This window comes from Panulirus ornatus, chromosome 1 (assembly GCF_036320965.1).
Source record: "Panulirus ornatus isolate Po-2019 chromosome 1, ASM3632096v1, whole genome shotgun sequence".
NCBI classification, from domain to species: domain Eukaryota; kingdom Metazoa; phylum Arthropoda; class Malacostraca; order Decapoda; family Palinuridae; genus Panulirus; species Panulirus ornatus.
The window spans coordinates 84,868,023-84,887,375 of record NC_092224.1 but is presented as its reverse complement, the minus strand read 5'-3'; the positions used below and the strand labels follow the sequence as shown (position 1 = coordinate 84,887,375).

The following is a 19,353-nucleotide window of genomic DNA, read 5'->3' as shown; positions in this document are numbered from 1 at the left end:
GGGACTGGAGGCGAAGGACAGATCCCAGGGTGGAGTGGAGTGGTCGTGAGGGCCTGGAATACGGATGAGGTGGCTGATATTTTGCTCCAGGTCATTAAGAGTGGAAAATGTCAGCGGGTCTTCCACCCCGCCATTACCTGAGTGGGAGGAGCTCAACCGTGTCATGTGGTGTATGCTCTCGAATCTCCTGAGTACAAGACCTTCACCATCAGAGTGCCGGGTTCTGTGGGGCTCGTTTGGAGGAAACTAGTGGACGTGTGTTATTAAAGTCTGGAGGAAACTAGTGGACGTGTGTATTAAAGTCTGGAGGAAACTAGTCGACGTGTGTTATAAAGTTTGGAGGAAACTAGTCGACGTGTGTTATTAAAGTTTGGAGGAAACTAGTCGACGTGTGTTATAAAGTTTGGAGGAAACTAGTCGACGTGTGTTATAAAGTTTGGAGGAAACTATTCGACGTGTGTTATCGTTTGGAGGAAACTAGTCGAAGAGTGTTATCGTTTGGAGGAAACAACTCGACGTGTGTTATCGTTTGGAGGAAACTAGTCGACGTGTGTTATCGTTTAGAGGAAACAACTCGACGTGTGTTATCGTTTGGAGGAAACTAGTCGATGTGTGTTATCGTTTGGAGGAAACTAGTCGACCGGTGTTATAAAGTGTGTTCGAGCCAAGAGGACAGTAAAGAGAAACATGGAAACAGCGATAGGTGATAGATAGATCTTGAGCCAGATGATATTAAGAGAGGAATTAGCTAGATTGTGCTCAGCAGATGAGAAGGTTCGTAAAAAGAGAGCAAATGTTGGTGACCCCAATGGAAGAGAGAGAGAGAGTCAGGTCGATGAGAGAAGCGAGGGGTCTTGGGAAGGTCCCAGTACTGCTGCTGCCTGAGCCTTCCCTCTCGTGGGCAGCAGAAGACAGGCAGAATTCTGGTGATCTCTGCACCACCATACCAGAAACTGGTGTCCGGAGTCGTCATCCATCTAAATTATCTTTACTATGAACTTCTCCTCCTCCTCGTTACCTCCGAAAAAGGCATGTGGTTCTGGGAACGTATGGGATGACTTCTGCCACATACGCTGAATTACAGGGTTTGTTCAGAACTGATGTCTTAGTTTTGCTGTAGTGGCCTGTCTTAAGCGTTCTTTCTTCTCTGTTTACTTTAGCGGTTTTTTTTTTTTTTTTTTTTTGCGATTCCCCTTTTCGTAATTTCGCCTGCGACTGTCTCTTTCAGTTTTGGGGAACGTTTGACATTTTTTTTTCTCAGTTTTGAGAGAGAGAGAGAGAGAGAGAGAGAGAGAGAGAGAGAGAGAGAGAGAGAGAGAGAGAGAGAGAGAGAGAGAGAGAATCGTAAAGGATCATGTCAGGTGGGTTTGCATCACGCTGGATGATCCCCTGGTCATGTTAGGTCCGGGTTAGGTCACATTAGTCTGTTGAATGTCATGCTGGACGAAGCGGCGATAGGCTTAGTGAATCTGGGTCATGCCGGGTCAGGTTCAGCAATCTCCAGGTCAGGTTGAGTCATGCCAGGTTCAACTGGGGTAATTTCCAGGTCAGCCTGGCTCGTAAAGGTGAAGGTCACATCGTGTCAGGGATGCTCATTTGTTTTTTCTTTTTTGCATGGCCATGACATCGAATTAGGCTAGGTCACGAATGGCCATGCTCGGTCACGGAAGGTTGTAGAGTGGGTCACGGAGGTCAGGATGGTTCACGGCAGATTAGACTGAGTCACGTCAGGTTAGGCAAGGTCATAACTGATCAGGCTGTCGCACGACAGGTCACAAACAGGATCATGGTTAGGTCAGGCTGGGTCATGACTGTGGTACAACAGGTCAGGCTGTAGTACAACAGGTCAGGCTGTAGTAGGACAGGTCAAAGAATGTCCCCGGTAGGTCAGACCAGGTCGCAGGTCGGGTTGGAGTTCACCAGTACTGGGTCACAACATAATATGGTGATGGACCTAGGAGGGGACTGGGTCACAACATAACATGGTGATGGGCCTAGGAGGGGACTGGGTCACAACATAACATGGTGATGGAAGGACTGGGTCACAACATAACATGGTGATGGAAGGACTGGGTCACAACATAACAGGGTGATGGGCCTAGGAAGGGGACTGGGTGACAACATAACAGGGTGATGGGCCTAGGAGGGGAGACACATGAGGCAGACTCAGGGTGGAGCTAATGTTGGTGGAGACGTGAGCTGACCCCAGGACAGGTGACTGGTGTGTGTGTGTGTGGGGGGGGGGGAGGTTGTGAGGTGAGGGCAGGGAAGAGTACAGGTGATGGAGATCACTCGAGAAGGTCGACTGGAATACGACATGGTAGCCGCCAAGAACATTTACTGAGGGACAGGAGCTCAAAAGAGAGAGAGAGAGAGAGAGAGAGAGAGAGAGAGAGAGAGAGAGAGAGAGAGAGAGAGAGAGAGAGAGAGAGAGAGAGAGAGAGAGAGAGAGAGAGAGAGAGAGAGAGAGAGAGAGAGAGAGAGAGAGAGAGAGAGAGAGAGAGCACTTTTAAAGCAGTTTTATTTTGCACAGAAATGGGTACTTGTAAGGAGGGAGGCTTGAGCACACCCAGCCAACTACCTGTTTCACCAGGTTACTCCTAGAACAAGCATGAACGAGGGCAAGGGTGTTGGTGATTCAGGGTCTCAATGAAATACAGGGAAGCGAGTGGTCTCCTGAAATGGCAAGGGAGGAGCAGGCGCTGAGGAAACGATGCCATCGTAGGAAAAAAACTTGTAATGAGATGCATCGGTTTCGAATGTCGGCGTCAGCACGACCAACATGTGTCTGTCAGCGACCTGACGTCGGGCTGACATAAGGAGAGGAGGGTGGAGGGTGCACACACACACACACACACACACACACACACGCACACTAGGCAAGACAATTTCTGTTGGATACGCAATACATCTGTCTCTGTCTGTCTGTCTGTCTGTCTGTCTGTCTCTCTCTCTCTCTCTCTCTCTCTCTCTCTCTCTCTCTCTCTCTCTCTCTCTCTCTCTCTCTCTCTAAGACAGGGTGGTTTGAGGGGAGAAAGAACAATCTGAGACAGGAGGAAGGAACAGTTTGAAATGGAAGAGAAGACAGTGGTGCGTACGGGTGTGTGGTGGAAGTGTTTTAATTCCTGTGGCTGATTTTATGGAGGCGTGTTTTGGTGCCTTATTTATACACCCCCGCCAGACTGGGGATGTATATGTAGCTATGTTATATTTTCTTTAAAGGATATTGACTAAGATAACACTAAATATTGTTAACTGTATATACATCGATGGATGACTGGAGCCTCCCTGAAAGCTCTGAGTCTTCGAGGGAACCAAGGGTGTTCCATGTTTGTACTGTGGTCCAGTTACTCAAATGGAGGACAACACAACAAGGTCGGCTTTTCTTCTAAATGGGCGGAAGTTACTAGTGAGGCTCGTTAAGACTCGGTGTAAGGACCACTGTTGCATATGACCCATGAGGATGGCTTGCTAGATGTGTTTGCCGATGATGCCAAACTAATGAAATGGTACAAAGTATTGAAGCGCACAGCAAGTTGCAACAAGACCCCAGATAAAACGCACAACGGTAGCCAAATAAAACAGTTAAAGTCGGTCAAAATAAGTGCAAGGCACAGAGAGGATCTTAGCTATAATACTGGTGGAAAAAGAATGTAAGAATCAAAACATTAAAGGGGACATAAAGACACAGGCCTCAACTTTGATTCTTGCCACGAGGGCAGCTCATCTCTTGTGCAGTCCTATCTCCAGGAAGACATGTTCTGAGGGTGAAGCTGTCTGTATCTTAAGTAAACCTCAAAGCTGACCTTAAGTACATGGAAAAGGAGATAGATGTTCAAGACAACGTTCGTGGCACCCTGAATGTGTTATGCTTCCACCACTTTCGTCTCCTCACTCGAGAAAAGACATATATCTGCTTCAGAAGGGACAGATGGTGTTAGGAAGTGTCAGAATGAGGTAATGGATTATGAGGAGAGGAGGGAGATCCTCAACACAACCCATCTGGAGGAAGGAAGACGATGAGACAACACGTAGCCACTCTGTTGGCCGAGACCATTTCTTGGGAGAATCCTGACGAACTATGTAACTCCAGACCACAACGGGAAACCGGGTAGGAGAGATGTTAGACCGGGCGTAAAGAAGAGGAATTCCTCAGCAGCGGAGGAGAGGAGGTGAGCAACACCCTACGTGAGGAGGAAGTGACTCGTGTCTGCGCCGGGAACCTCAACTGTCTGTATGACAGAAATCCGAGGCTAAGGAGAGGCGAAGCCCCGCAAGTGCAAAGCTCTACTTCTTCCGTGCACAATAACATCATCTCTATATGGTAATCACACACACACACACACACACACACACACATACGGGTACCAACAAACATACGTACACACGAGCCCCCGTAATCCCAATCTCATGGTGCGACCCACTAATCTCAAGGGCCCGGGTTCGAATCCCGGACTGGACAGTTTGGCCCACAGCCAACGCAGCTGTTCATCCTCCCAATTGGGGCTGGTCGATGAATGCGTTCCCTACGTAAAACCTGGGCTGAGTATACATGTACGTATAAGACGTAGACACAGTACATGTATACAAGGCTTAGAGACAGGGAAAGCACGCGTGTAAACTCTCTCCCTCCCCGCAACACACAAACAGTAATCACAAATGATAATTATATGCATATAATCACACCCCTATGCACGCACTCACGTACACACACACTCAGTAATAAGATACAGTTGGTAGCAGCTGGAGCAGAGGAGTTCTAGTGTCACCACATCATCACTATCATTATCATTACCACCATTATCACTACCATTATCATCATTACCATCACTATCATCATTACCATCACTATCATCATTATTACCACCATCATCATCATTTCAGCACTATCATCATTACTATCATCAACTTCATCACGACCATCATCATTAAACCCCTCGCCCCTCCAACTCCTTCCTGCAACACAGGCCGGGGCATCATCTGGAGGCTCGCGCGTCATCATACATCGGGAGTCATCACCAACAATTCACCGTCATCAACGAGCCATCTGCTGGATCGTCGTACAAGGATCCAGAATTGACGTACATGAGGAAAACCTGCTCCAGGGAGCTGCTTCAGCTCGCCTTCGAGGACAGTGTCGTGCATCTGCCTCCCTCACTCACGACAAGTCTGGCACTCTCCTCTGAACGTAAGAGATTCCCGATGCACTTTGTGTAAAATCTGGAGCTCTGCAGGTCCAACACGGCGCCTCAAATAAGAGAAAAAAGAAAAAAAAAAGAGAAAATATCTAAAAACGGGGGAATAGGGTCAGGAGGAAATTTTATACCAGGGTATTTTACGGCCACTCGAAGTGCGGGGAAGGAAAAGTTTTTGAAAATTGTGCAGAGTCGGAGAGGCCGAGTCTCTCTCTCTCTCTCTCTCTCTCTCTCTCTCTCTCTCTCTCTCTCTCTCTCTCTCTCTCTCTCTCTCTCGTCTCAGCACTAACATTCATTGATTATGCTCCCGTCGCCCCCATATCCACCCTGCCTTCCACATCGGTAGGGTGAGCCACCCACCACCGTAAGGCTGCGTCGGTAAACTCGGCCAGAGGCAGCCATATATGTGGGGTCGGATGGATCGGATTACCTACCCTGGACCACTGACACACTCATTCTACATGACACACTGTACGTACACGGACGTAGGGGAACAGGAAAGGACGACCTGGTTCAAGACAAGGGCCGTACGAGGATGAGGTCTAGCTCAAGACAAGGGCCTGTACGAGGATGAGGTCTAGCTCAAGACAAGGGCCTATACGAGGATGAGGTCTAGCTCAAGACAAGGGCCTGTACGAGGATGAGGTCTAGCTCAAGACAAGAGCCTGTGCCAGGCTAGGGTTTGGCTCAAGACAAGGGCCTGTTCCAAGCTGAGGTCTAGCTCAAGACAAGGGCCTGTGCCAGGCTAAGGTCTGGCTCAAGGCAAAGGCTAAGGTCTGGAGAATTGCCAATTTGAAGTTTCTAAAGCACTTTACCAAGTGGCCGTAGCCACAGAAGTGAGGCACCGTACGAGTGTACGGTGCCTCAAGGTGGTGTAGCTCCTGTGTGATCACAGATGGACAAGACATTTTCAGGAGGAACTGTATGGAAGGGTCGTGTGGTTACCTGTACGTGCGCATGGGCAACAAACCCACTCATGTGCACATGAACGAACAAAGAAATATATGAATATCATACCCAACAAACATATAAATGCAAAAACACACATTCCCCTCACAATGCACAAAGAATAATCACACACACACACATACACACACACACACACACACACACACACCACAGTTGGGGGCCCACGAGTGTAAAACTCCCACTATGAAGAATACAAATAGGTCATTAAAGCATTATAAACCTGCGAACAAGGTGGAATTCAGAGGCGTATGCATCGGAAGTAACAGAGAGAGAGAGAGAGAGAGAGAGAGAGAGAGAGAGAGAGAGAGAGAGAGAGAGAGAGAGAGAGAGAGAGAGAGAGAGAGAGAGAGAGAGAGAGAGAGAGAGAGAGAGGAAGGAATACAGAGAGCCGGTCGGCTACTACCAGATAGAGGACAAGAACATCATGTGACGCTAATGGTTGTGTGGTAGTTACTGGGGAGGACCAAGGGTTCAAGGACCGAGTTAGGGAAGACAAGCCTTGTATGTTGGTGTCACACTAGCCAGCCTTCCTGGGTTACATCATACTAGCCAGCCTTCCTGGGATACATCATACTAGCGAACCTTCCTGGGATACATCATACTAGCCAGCCTTCCTGGGTTACATCATACTAGCGAACCTTCCTGGGATACATCATACTAGCGAACCTTCCTGGGATACATCATACTAGCCAGCCTTCCTGGGACACATAACACTTCGATGTTGTTAGGCCCAAAACCCACCCACCTCCACTATTGGCTCACCACGTCTCTTGACGACACTTCTGTAGGAACATTCCTCTCGAGTCTAGATCCGAGGAGATTTGGTCTAAGGTAGAAGCATTCCCAGATTTAGGGCAATCCTATTTACAGGAATCCTACCTTAGGAACTTTACCGATCTATCCTTTTTTAAGGCACATACCACACATACCACGCAACAATTCTAAGGGAAATGATTTTTTCATCCGGAGTGGTTAGGTGTAATCAGAGCCACCGTAATTCTACCCCTGGTTCATCGCTATGAAACCTATTCTTCTACATATACCTATCTCTCTACCCTTCGTACTGAAGAAGCTACCCTTAGAGAACGCCTAGCCTAATTATCCAAGAAAAACCCTCACATGGACTTCAACTCCACCTTGCTTTCCAGAGACTCATCTCCCAAAGCCATCCAGCCTGGGGAAACATCCCAACAGAGCCTATCCCTCCTAAACTCCCAAGCCATGGACCTTAAACCCACTTGTCTCTCCTACTTATCCCCCACACAAGTTTCCAGGGAACTTACCGAAACTCTGAGTGATCCAGATGCCGAACATGTCAAGGTGGAGGAGGGACTTGTAACATGTCTCGCCCGCCCTGTGGTTCATGAAGAGGTGGTAGATGGTGGAGCCGACCCAGGGGCTCACGGTGGACACCAGGTGCGTCCACGGCAGGATAGGAACCGTGATCTCCGACCAGGGGAGCAGCGTCCTCCACCACAGCAGGATGTAGAGCATAGGAACCCCTGCGGAAGAACAGGTATAGAAGGGTCTCTATTACTGAGGTACGATGATTGGCGAAGGTTCATACACTTATCATACTGGAGGACACTGTCGTGGAGTGTTCCATGGATGGGATGATGACAGAAGGTTTATGGGGATGATTACACGGATGGATGGGGTGGTAAGCTGGTTTAGGATGAAGGTATGATAAGGGTTCAGAATGACAGGATGTTTCCATAGGTTTGTTCAGTCTCATGGAATAATAATACAGGTTTATACTGGTGATATGTTTAACAGTGCTGGATGGATGACCCCAATTCATCTATCCCGCGAGTACGACGGTGCAACCCATGACCACAATGGTACAGCCCTTGAGCATGACGGTAAAGCCCTTGAGCACGCAGGTACACACCCAGGGGGACCACGGTACTTAGTAACCTAGGCTGTGATGGCATGACCTTCGATCTAGTCCTTAAGAGATGGGTTGAGGGTCATACCATCACACCTAAGAGTGGTACAGTCGTGCTCAAGGGTCGTAACAACGTGCCCATTCCCGCCTCCCCCCAGAAAAAGAAAAACCCGCCTTCCCCAGAAAAAGAAAAACCCGCCTCCACCAGAAAAAACCCCGCCTCCCCCAGAAAAAGAAAAACCCACCTCCCAGAAAAAGAAAAACCCGCCTCCCCCAGAAAAAGAAAAAAAGAATAAAGAACTCTTAAATATATTCAGCCTGCCAGAATGATGCAAGAGGTACAGGATGTAGAAATGACAGAATATCATCCGAGCGAAGGGGGAAGGGGAGGGGAGGAAGAGGAGGAGGAGAAGGATTCAATTCTAACTTGCAATTTATTGAAAACAAAAACATGTATGTGAACTCTAAGCTTTACTTTGCATTATTGATATATTGAAATGAAGAAAACATAAATAGAAGTGAACATTGAAATAAAGCAAAAAAAAAAAAAAAAGTTATTCCTATTCTCACCATAATACATAAACCATTCATCATAAGGACTTAATATTAATGAAGTCCATTCTCCAGACCACCGGCTTGTTACTGAGAGCTGCCATGCTTTACTATTTACAGTATTTTCTATACGTTATTTTCCCCCCGTATCCATGGGTCTACCGGACCCAAACACCATAAAACACTAAAGAAGGAATAGGAACACAGCCTGACGCACTTTCGCTCGGCGATGTCTGAACAAGACCTGAAGGTAGAGGGACCCAGGTGGTCGTACACATTATGAGAACCCCGCGGAACAAATGAACTTCGAGAAGCGTCGGGTCTGGATGACCCATAAACAAAGTCCTGGGATTAAAGAACTGTAGCTCCTGCCCCTCCAGCAGGACATCGCCAACGCCTATTATCTACTGCAGTCCCTACAGGATCTCGGTTACTGGTCTCTCCACCTACGTTTTGAGCTACCGAGCTTCAACCACCCTTTTTCTGCTGCGCTGGCAAACAAAGCCACGGGACCTTGGTAACTCGTCCAACCTTCTGCTGCATTACTTTAAGACCTTGATGCGTCGTTTCTTTCGTAGCTGCATCACGAGACCCCTAATCAACAATGCACATCTCCCACACGACTCCTGCCACACTTCCTCCAGCACGAGATCCACAGGATTAATGTCGCATCATCTCATCTCCCTCAACTCTCCTCATCTCCACATCCTGCACCACTTGGAGCAACTCGACCTAAACTACATTACTCCTGTTCTGAACTAGTAAAGCACTGTGTTGTTCCCCATGTTCCTGTCCCCGTCTCTTAGTCCTCAGATCACAAAAAGAAGTTAGACATATAATCTGATCCACTGATGTACTAGAATAGCAAAGTACGCCTAGTGTTAGGCAGGTATTCTACCCCTGGTGTTAGGGGTGTCAGCCTGCCACTTAATATGCATTTCACACACAGGATACAAATCAGGAATATTGCGTTCTAAATATATTACCCAACAAGGCAGACGTTATTTCTCTAAGATCCTCTCTCTCTCTCTCTCTCTCTCTCTCTCTCTCTCTCTCTCTCTCTCTCTCTCTCTCTCTCTCTCTCTCTCTCTGGGTATATGTATATATCAAATACTAAACAAACAAATGATAACTCTGGAAACTTTAGAAACAAAATGAAGCTCAACCAGGCCATGAATCAGCCAGTGAAATATGAGTCAACTGGATTAAAGTCAACAGAATATGTCAATACCAGCTGGGCCTCCCAGTTGATCGAACTCATACCAAATAAGTGAGCGTATTCCTCAGCTTACACCGTATGCTTGTAGAATATTCTCGTTACTCCAAACTCGCTCGGTAGAACGCACGACCACTTTACGTAAGAATTAAGCTTCCCATTTCTTCCACAAGCAGCGTTCACTCACGCTACGGCTGGCAGCCGAGACAAGCAGGCGGACGTCAGGCCGTCGACGAAAGACCAAAAATATCACTTGATAACACAGCGTCACGTAACCTGCCGGGGTCTCCTGCTCCCTGCTACCCGGCCCATGGTGACGACTGCGGGTGTTGGGCGTCTGACATACACAGAAACAGACGGCAGGTGTACGTACACTGGGTGTAATGATCTATCTGTACTGCGTGGAGGGAGGAGTTCTACACTCGTGGGGCTCCGTCTCTGGAACATTCTCTTATCATACTACTTTCTAAACTTCTGTATGCTAGCAATTCCTCCACTACTTTTATACTTATAATGCACTTATTTCCATCTCTTGTACTGAGTTTCTTGCTGAGTTTCATGTTATGGCGTCTGATTGTCCCATCTGTATATTTGTCGACATCATACAATTGGTTTGAGAACGTAAACCTTATGATCAGGTCACCCCTTATTCTTCTTTCTTCCACGGTGGAGAAATTCAAGGCCTCTGTCCTTTCCACGTAATTCAGCTCATTTGACAGTGTGTGGTAGATGTATGACAGCTGTTGCTGGTGCGTACGTGTATGACAGAAGCTGCTGGTGTGTAAGGTGGGTGCATGGCAACTGTTGCTGGTGTGTAAGGTGAGTGTATGACAGCTGCTGTTGATGTATGACAGCTGCTGCTGGTGTGTAAGGTGAGTGTATGACAGCTGCTGTTGATGTATGACAGCTGCTGCTGGTGTGTAAGGTGAGTGTATGACAGCTGCTGTTGGTGTATGACAGCTGCTGCTGGTGTGTAAGGTGGGTGTATAATAGCCCAGACATCCCTTATAAGGCACACATGGGCTCGAGAGATGCAGCTGAACATCCCATCCCCAATTATGTGTTATAAATGTCGACAGTATAGGCATGCAAAGCTCTGAGGCATCCCACGCATGTACAGAGGTAATTATAGTAAATATCTACGGTAACTGTGGAGGCAAACACGAACCCAGTGACAAAAATTACACTGAATTCGAGAGAGAGAGAGAGAGAGAGAGAGAGAGAGAGAGAGAGAGAGAGAGAGAGAGAGAGAGAGAGAGAGAGAGAGAGAGAGAGAGGGAGAGAGATTAACTTCTGTAAGCACTTGGAAAATAAGATCTACAGAATCCAGAAGTGGCGTAAACAGAAGTCCAAGGAAGCCCACCAGCTCAACAGTGACGAGCCGCTTCAAATAAAGGAAAAGCCTAAAGAACCACTTCGTCCTCCGGGTGGTGACGGAGCAATTGCATTCTACTAAGCGCTTTTTCTCTGGGTGGTGGGTTGGGGAGGGGATCATTCCGGTCCTTCTTTAAAGAGCATTAGAATGCATCCTCTGTGAGGAGGCATCGCTCAGAGGATTCTTTAAGGAGTGGCGCCCAAATGAGATGAATCCAAGACTAGAGCTGTAATCACAGGACGAGTGCGTCGACTTCCTGGTGATGAGGAACGTGTGACAAGTCTGCAAACTGTTTCAGATGCGGCCGAGAGGAGCTCTCGCTAGCACCAAGGACAAGGAGCCACGACCCTGAGTCCCACGGTAGAAACCGATCTGGTGATAAGCATAAGATTGTGAGATCAGTTTACAGACGATAAAGAGGTGATAATTCTTTGTTTAATAGACTAATTTATCAAAATAAGACCTGGAAGAAAGAAAAACATTTTCCAGGAAGTCAGGATAACGTCTCGGATGAAGGATGTGTAAGATATCTTCTGATAAAGTTTGGAAGAGAATAAAGAAGTTGGCGGGACAGTATTCTGCCGTGGCTAAAACTTTCGCTGAAAGTTTCTCATCGGTGTCTAGTGTCAGGCAGATGTACCATCGGTCTTCTCCAGTAAGGATGAGGACCATAATGAGCCAATTAGTATGAAGAAATTGGTAGTTCTTCTAGGCACTATACCTACTAATCCAGGGGAGGAAGATATGCATTATGGTATGTTACATCATCCTGAAACATCCATAAAATTTTTGTTAGATATGTTTAACGCAATATGGATACTTAGTGTGCTCCCCTAGAGTACAAAGAGACACCCAGTAGTACGATAATATCCCCTGTAGTACAAAGATATCACCTGTCGTACGATAATATTCCCTGTAGTAAGATTATATCCCCTGTAGTACCAAGATATCATCTGTAGTACGACAATATTCCCTGTAGTATGGTAATATCCCTATAGCACGAACATATCACCCGTAGTACGATTACATCCCATGTAGTACGATTAAAAAAAACATCCCCTGTAGTGCGAGAATACTCCCTGTAGTACGATTTCCCCTGTATTACGAAGACAGTACAAAAAGTCAAGGATCGGGTCGAAAGGAGGTGCTCAAAGCATTTGAGCGCGGAACGTTGCTGGCGTCCTGGACATCTTGGTATCAGCGGTAATGAATTCTGCTGAAGTTACATCAACTACATGTAGCAATCTACATATGAGAGTTGTAACTCCTAATGATTTTTGAGCAGAATAAGTAATCATGATATAACTGGCAAGCTAGAACAGGACTTGAGGCCCAAAAGAGTGACAAACTACAGAGGATAGAGAAAGGTGTTGAAGTATGGCTGTCTGTCAGTATCTCGTCTCCAGGAACTTCCATCAAGAGGGTGGCCACGGCAGAAGAGTCTCCACTTATCCCTAACCTTACATGCCTCCCTCGCATTCACCATTCCACTTACTCTTCCACCATTCCTCTCCCTCCAGTATTCCTCCACTATATTTTCCCCATATCATAGGTGGTCTTCCTCTCACACCATCCTCTTTAATGGTACTAATCATACACTCTCCTTGTACACTCCCAGTCTTGCATGCTTTCCACATGCCCAAACCATCTATAAGTACTAAGTTTCACGCACTCCACCACTTCATAATGCATTTCCTGCCATACCGCATCTCTCATACACCTCCTTATGTCCTTCATTCCATCTAGTCATACCACATGCGCCCCTAAAATATCTCATTTCCAGATTCTTGACTTCTGTGCCTCATTCCTTGTCCATGTTTCCGCTGCATTAGGTCAGGGTTGGCAGGGCTATGCAGTCCCTTAATCCTCTCCTCACTTCCTTACTCACACTGCTACCCTTCATTATTCTGCAAATGGACCCAGAGACTCTTCTACCCTGTACTGCTCTCCCTTATCTCTTCTCCTATATCACCAAACTTACTCAAGATAGATCCCAAATACTTAAATTCTCTTGCCTCTTCCAGCCTTTCTCCCCTCTTATCTATAATACAGTTCAGTAAACTTTCTCTTCTAACTCTATAGGGCTTTGCAAAATCTTCACGTTCACCCTGTTTCTTTCAAACGCTATTACTTTACTTTTACTTACAGTGTAACATTCCTGCTTAAACAGGACTGGCTAATCTGAGACAATTCTTCGTCGACTGAGGATTGGTCACCGAACGGAGGAAAACCTGCCCCAGTATTAGACACCTGCCATCGCTATATAACAAAATGACAAAATCATAAATCTCAAATATGAATTATAGAATAACGATGAATGGAATGAAAGTCAGGAGCAATTTTCGCCAATATCGTAAACATTTAAAAACCAAAATATGTGATCTTTTCTTAGTAGTTTTAATTATTTTATCTTTTAGTTCTAATGAGTTTTAATTCTTATGCTATCTTTAAACGGAAGCCTAAGCATGTAATGTTATGTACATAGATATAAGCTTTCAAATGTATTTTAAAGGAAGCCAAAATACACAGCGCTATTTAAATAGTATTAGGTTCTTGATATCTTTTTCATGAAAAAAGCGCTGAATAACCATTTGGTTCAGCGTTTTACAAATTACAGAAAATCAATAAGATCTCTGTCGTTTTCTGCATAATATTCAGGTGCTCTGAACACTACAACGAACCCATATGTATGAACATCTAATTTTCCGACCGTGATGTGTAAACAGTAGAACGTCACCGCCGAGTTTGTGAAGCCTATCGTTAGAGAAAACATACACTCAGGACTTGCTGGCTCGCTAACTCTACCAATAAGTGCTATTTTGCTGAATTCATCCAAATTTCTGTTATTACTATCATATCAAACTTTTCTGGCATAGTAAATGACATCAGTTTTACGCGTTTTGGGTTAAGATTTTGGGTACTGTTGAGGGAAATGTTAATATATCGTTTTGTTAGGGAAGATATGTTTGGGAAGATATGTGGCCTAGCAGATGTAGTTACACTCAACCTAACTGACAGCTGATTATCTGGGTCAATACTTACCTTGAACCTGGCAAATAACTGCTTCAAACGTTCTTCTAAAACCTTACCCAACGTTGTATAAGCAATCCCCGTTTAAATGAAGTTCATAAACTAGTGAACAAACTCCCATCTCCATATCCTACAGATCTATGTCATCAACCTCCGCCACACAGATGCTCGCTACTCTGTTACACATACCTACTTAAGTCTCAGTTCTTACATCGTACCTAGGAAAAAAAATCTGCGAACACGGCGTCTCTGTGGCTTTCTCAAGATCCTCTAATAAGTGTTTTTAGCTTATAAAGGATCTCTTCAGACCTACCCGGAGCCACAATGTTGATCCCAGCCTGAACAACACGTCCACTGTCGTCGTCCAGCGTCCGTAGCTATGTCCTGTACCTTGTGAGGTGCGTACAGAAGACACACACACACCGGGAGAGAGGTAGGGTGTATGGGACACACCGCTGGGAACGTACGAGAGTGTGTGTGGACAGTGACACATTCATGGGTTCCACACTACACCCTCATGGGTCCCACACCTACACAGGACCTTCACACTTACAACTAAACAAGGGCCCCACACTTCGAACGTTCTTGGGCCCTACAGTTACACCCTCACGGAAGCCACAGTTCCTCACGGGTCCCACACCCACTGATATAACTACACACACACACACACACACACATACACACACACAAACATACAAACACAGAGCATCTCCCTGGCTGATCCTCCCTGCCAAGACACGAACACGGGAAGTGCCTCAACGCCACAGCCTCTCATGCCGGGTCAGAGATTGACCCCTTGAGCACGGCCGTAACGACCCTCGGCAACTTTGGTATGATCTCTGACCTGACCCTTGGAGGTCAAGTGAAAAAGATCCTGGCATTAACACCCAGGGGTCGCACCGAAGAGCTTAGAGGGTTCAGTAGCGTAAGCTGTTTATATTAAGAGGAACAATGTTAGTACACCCGCACTATAGCTGTGGGAAGCATCTACAACAACAGATTACCTGAGGGCAGCACTTGCAGCACCAGTTTAGCTGTGAGCAGTACCTATGGCAAAGTGTAGCTGAGGGCATGACCTACAGCAACAGAGTAGCTAAGGGAAGGATATTCAGGCAGTTTAGCTGTGAAGCATGATCTACAGCAATGGAGTAGCTAAGGATAGGATATTCAGCCAAAGTTTTGCTATGGGCTTGATCTACAGCAACAGGTGAGATGAGGGTAAGATCCACAGGAATGGTGTAGTTGTGGAACGATCCAAAAGAACAGTTTAGCTGAGGTTAAGATCAACAACAACAGTCTAGCTGGAAGCATGATCTACAACAAGTATAGCTGTGGGCACAGCAATGTAGCTGTGGACACAGCAGTTTAGCTGTGGTCAAGATCCACAGTTTAGCTGAGGGCAGGAGCCACACCAACGCAAGCCTAGCTTACAACGATAGGCGTAAAAAAAAACTCCTGACACAAAACTTGGGGTAAAAGCTAAACAAGTCCGAGAGATTTTTTCTTTTATTTTTGTTTCGGATCACCTGAGGATCCATCCCCCCCCCCACCACACACACACACACACACACACACACACACACACACTTTTCTAAGCTAGGTTAGCCTGGCCAAGCAACACTGGGTACGCATCTTCCTTTTCCCTTTCAATATGTTAAACAAAGCACTATAAATACTTGTGCAAAATCATGTCAGATACATATCGTAGTTCAGACTCAGAAATTATACCTTCTCCCTTTAATGAAGTGCAGCATAAACTGCAGAGAATACTGGCAAGAAAAGAACTTATGAAAAGTTTACGACTTGGTGTGAAGGTGGCTCAAGGGAGAAACTCGAACAAAGGACAAACAAGAGATGAAACGTTATGAAAGTTACAGAAAAATAAAAAATTGTAATAATGATAATAATAATAATAATAATAATAATAATAATAATAATAATAATCATTATTATTATTATTATCATTATCATAATTATTATTATTATCATTAACATTGTTATCATTATCATTATTGTTACTATATTACTATCATTATCCGATCACACAAAATCTTCTTCACTCCATCCTTCCACCTCCAATTTGGTCTCCCTCTTCTCCTCGTTCCCTCCACCTCCGACACATATATCCTCTTGGTCAATCTCTATATATATATATATATATATATATATATATATATATATATATATATTTTTTTTTTTTTTTTTTTATAATTTGTCGCTGTCTCCGGCGTTTGCGAGGTAGCGCAAGGAAACAGACGAAAGAAATGGCCCAACCCCCCCCCCCATACACACGCATATACACACGTCCACACACGCAAATATACATACCTACACAGCTTTCCATGGTTTACCCCAGACGCTTCACATGCCTTGATTCAACCCACTGACAGCACGTCAACCCCGGTATACCACATCGCTCCAATTCACTCTATTCCTTGCCCTCCTTTCACCCTCCTGCATGTTCAGGCCCCGATCACACAAAATCTTTTTCACTCCATCTTTCCACCTCCAATTTGGTCTCCCTCTTCTCCTCGTTCCCTCCACCTCCGACACATATATCCTCTTGGTCAATATATACATAGAGAGAGAGAGAGAGAGAGAGAGAGAGAGAGAGAGAGAGAGAGAGAGAGAGAGAGAGAGAGAGAGAGATAGCCTATTCATCTAAAATATACGACTGAATAATTCAATACAGACCTAGACACGTCCAGCAGGCGCCGGCAAGTGCCGTACAACAACTGTACTACTGGCCGGCGCACGACCAGTATCACTGTCCACTACCTGTACGACCAGCCAGCCGCACGACGTTACCACAACATCAGTAACCTTACTCTTTCATCTTCAGGCCTTGTTATGAACACTCAGTAAGCTGTTAACTTTGTGAAAAAAAAAAACTTCAAACTGTAAATGTGTTGGAGAGGCAACAGGAGTCTGTTGTGTTGGAAGCCGACATGGTCTAGGCCTAACCTGTCGCTAGGGTCTCACATTAGGAGAATAATAAAGAAGACAAACTTTCTTTAGACATAGAACAGTAGACAAGCTAATGGACGAGGATATATATATCCTGCAATTTGTTCGCATCACATATGAGGCCAAATCTAGAATATGGTTCTCAAATTTTTGACTCTCACTCTTGGGAACCCAACAAAGAAACAAAGTTAAGTGCCAGAGATTTGAATGGTCTGGGTTACGGTATGAAATCTGAGGCCATCAATTTGCCCAATATGGAAGAGGGAAAAGTAAAAGTAACGGGGTGATTTGATCATAACTAGTAAGTCTTTCAGAAAACCAGGTCAATAACCACACCTGTGAGCGGGTCGTCGGAAGGTGCAAAAAAAGAAGAAAAAACTACTTATCAGGGATAGTAATGTATCGATGACACAGGGACTTGTATTTGAAAGAGATAGACCAGGGAAATGAGGATTCTTATAGTAATAAGGCGTCAGAGAGACGCAAGTGTTGTGTGTGTGTGTGTGTGTGTGTGTGTGTGTAAATGTAGTGACATTATACTACAGGTTAGTCATTGACATATATATATATATATATATATATATATATATATATATATATATATATATATATATATATATATATATGTGTGTGTGTGTGTGTGTGTGTGTGTGTGTGTGTGTGTTCATGATTTACCACCAACATATTGACTCTTCATCGACAACAGCTCTGCGGCTGTTCATGTTGGCGGCGTGTGTCGATCCTGCGTGTGTGTGTGTGTGTGTGTGTGGACTCATAATGGCCCAGATATATTGGCATTATGTCATCAATACCCAATGACATTACAGTTTCGGTGCTCATTAAGCATGCAGTGGGAACATATTGGCTTTCCTTTATTTGCACACTTAGATATTTCGCTCTTCATCACGCTAATTACATGACGGGTTATGGTAGGTTATGACTTTCGTAGGTCAGTTATTACGCTGGATATCGATAACAAGTGGGTGTCCAGCATCCCCGACATAACTTAGAAATCCTCTGAAACTAATGGCAAAAGTGCCTTAAGTTAGTGGCATTGGAGTCTTAAGCTAGTGGCACCTAGTATCTTATGTTAGTGGTATCAGAGTCTTAAGCTAGTGGCATCAGTGACTTAAGCTCGTGACATCAGTGCCTTAAACTAGTGGCATCAGTGTCTTAAGCTAGTGGCACCAATGCATAAAGCTAGTCGCACCAATGTCTTAAGCTAGTCGCACCAATGTCTTAAGCTAGTCGCACCAATGTCTTAAGCTAATGGCACCAGTGTCTTAAGCTAGTGGCATCAGTGTCTTAAGCTAGTGGCACCACAGTATAAAGCTAGTGGCACCACAGTATAAAGCTTGTGGCACCAGTGTCTTAAGCTAATGGCACCAGTGTCTTAAACTAGTGGCATCAGTGTCTTAAGCTAACGACACCAGTGCATTAAGCTACTGGCATAGTGTCTTAAGCTAGTGGCACCGGTGTCTTATGTTATTGGCATCAGGTGCCTTAATCTGGTGGCACCAGTGTCTTCAGCTACTGGCACCAGTGCCTTGATGACACCAGTGTCATGTAACATTACCAACAGCGCCACAGGTATACGACATGAGAGTAGTTGGTAACCATTATCACAGGCCGGTGTCATGAGTGTTATAGACTGGTGTCATGACTGTCATAGGCCAGTATCATGATTGGCCAGAGCCATGAACAAGCATCATGAGTGTCAAAAGGCCAGCGTCATGAACCAGCGTCATGAGTGTCAAAGGCCAGCAGTGCCTTGAGTATCGCATGCCATTAGTGCAACTATTGTGAGGCAGTAACAGTGACGTTGTTGTGGTAGGTAGTACAGCAAACTATGAATATCTTATGACTTTTTTTTACTGTGATTGAGTTTACGCTGGGCTTTTTTGCTTAAGCCTCTGTTCAGGGAGTGGCCGGAGTGTGGGTGGAACAGTTTAAAAGTTGTTATATAGAAATGAACCTATGATATGTATGTGGATGAAGTATTCATACGGCGCTGTGTTCTGATGAAGAAGGAGCAGCCGTACGATAACACTTCCAAAGCAGGCAGCGGGACTGACCAGTGGTCGCCGCCCTCCTTAACGACCAGCGAGGGAGGTACAACATCGATCTGGCTGCGGTCCTTACCCCACGCCCAGAACTGCGG

General features: G+C 45.4%; 1 protein-coding gene across 3 annotated transcripts in view; it reads right to left on the bottom strand.

Moving 5' to 3' along the window:
* Positions 1-19,353, bottom strand: part of LOC139750312 (progestin and adipoQ receptor family member 4) — a 155,804-nt gene that overhangs the window by 45,766 nt on the left and 90,685 nt on the right. For all 3 annotated transcript variants that reach the window (XM_071664977.1, XM_071664966.1, XM_071664987.1), the window contains exon 2: positions 7,448-7,666. In XM_071664977.1, the coding sequence (XP_071521078.1) occupies positions 7,448-7,666 (219 nt within the window). The remainder of the gene's footprint in view (positions 1-7,447; positions 7,667-19,353) is intronic.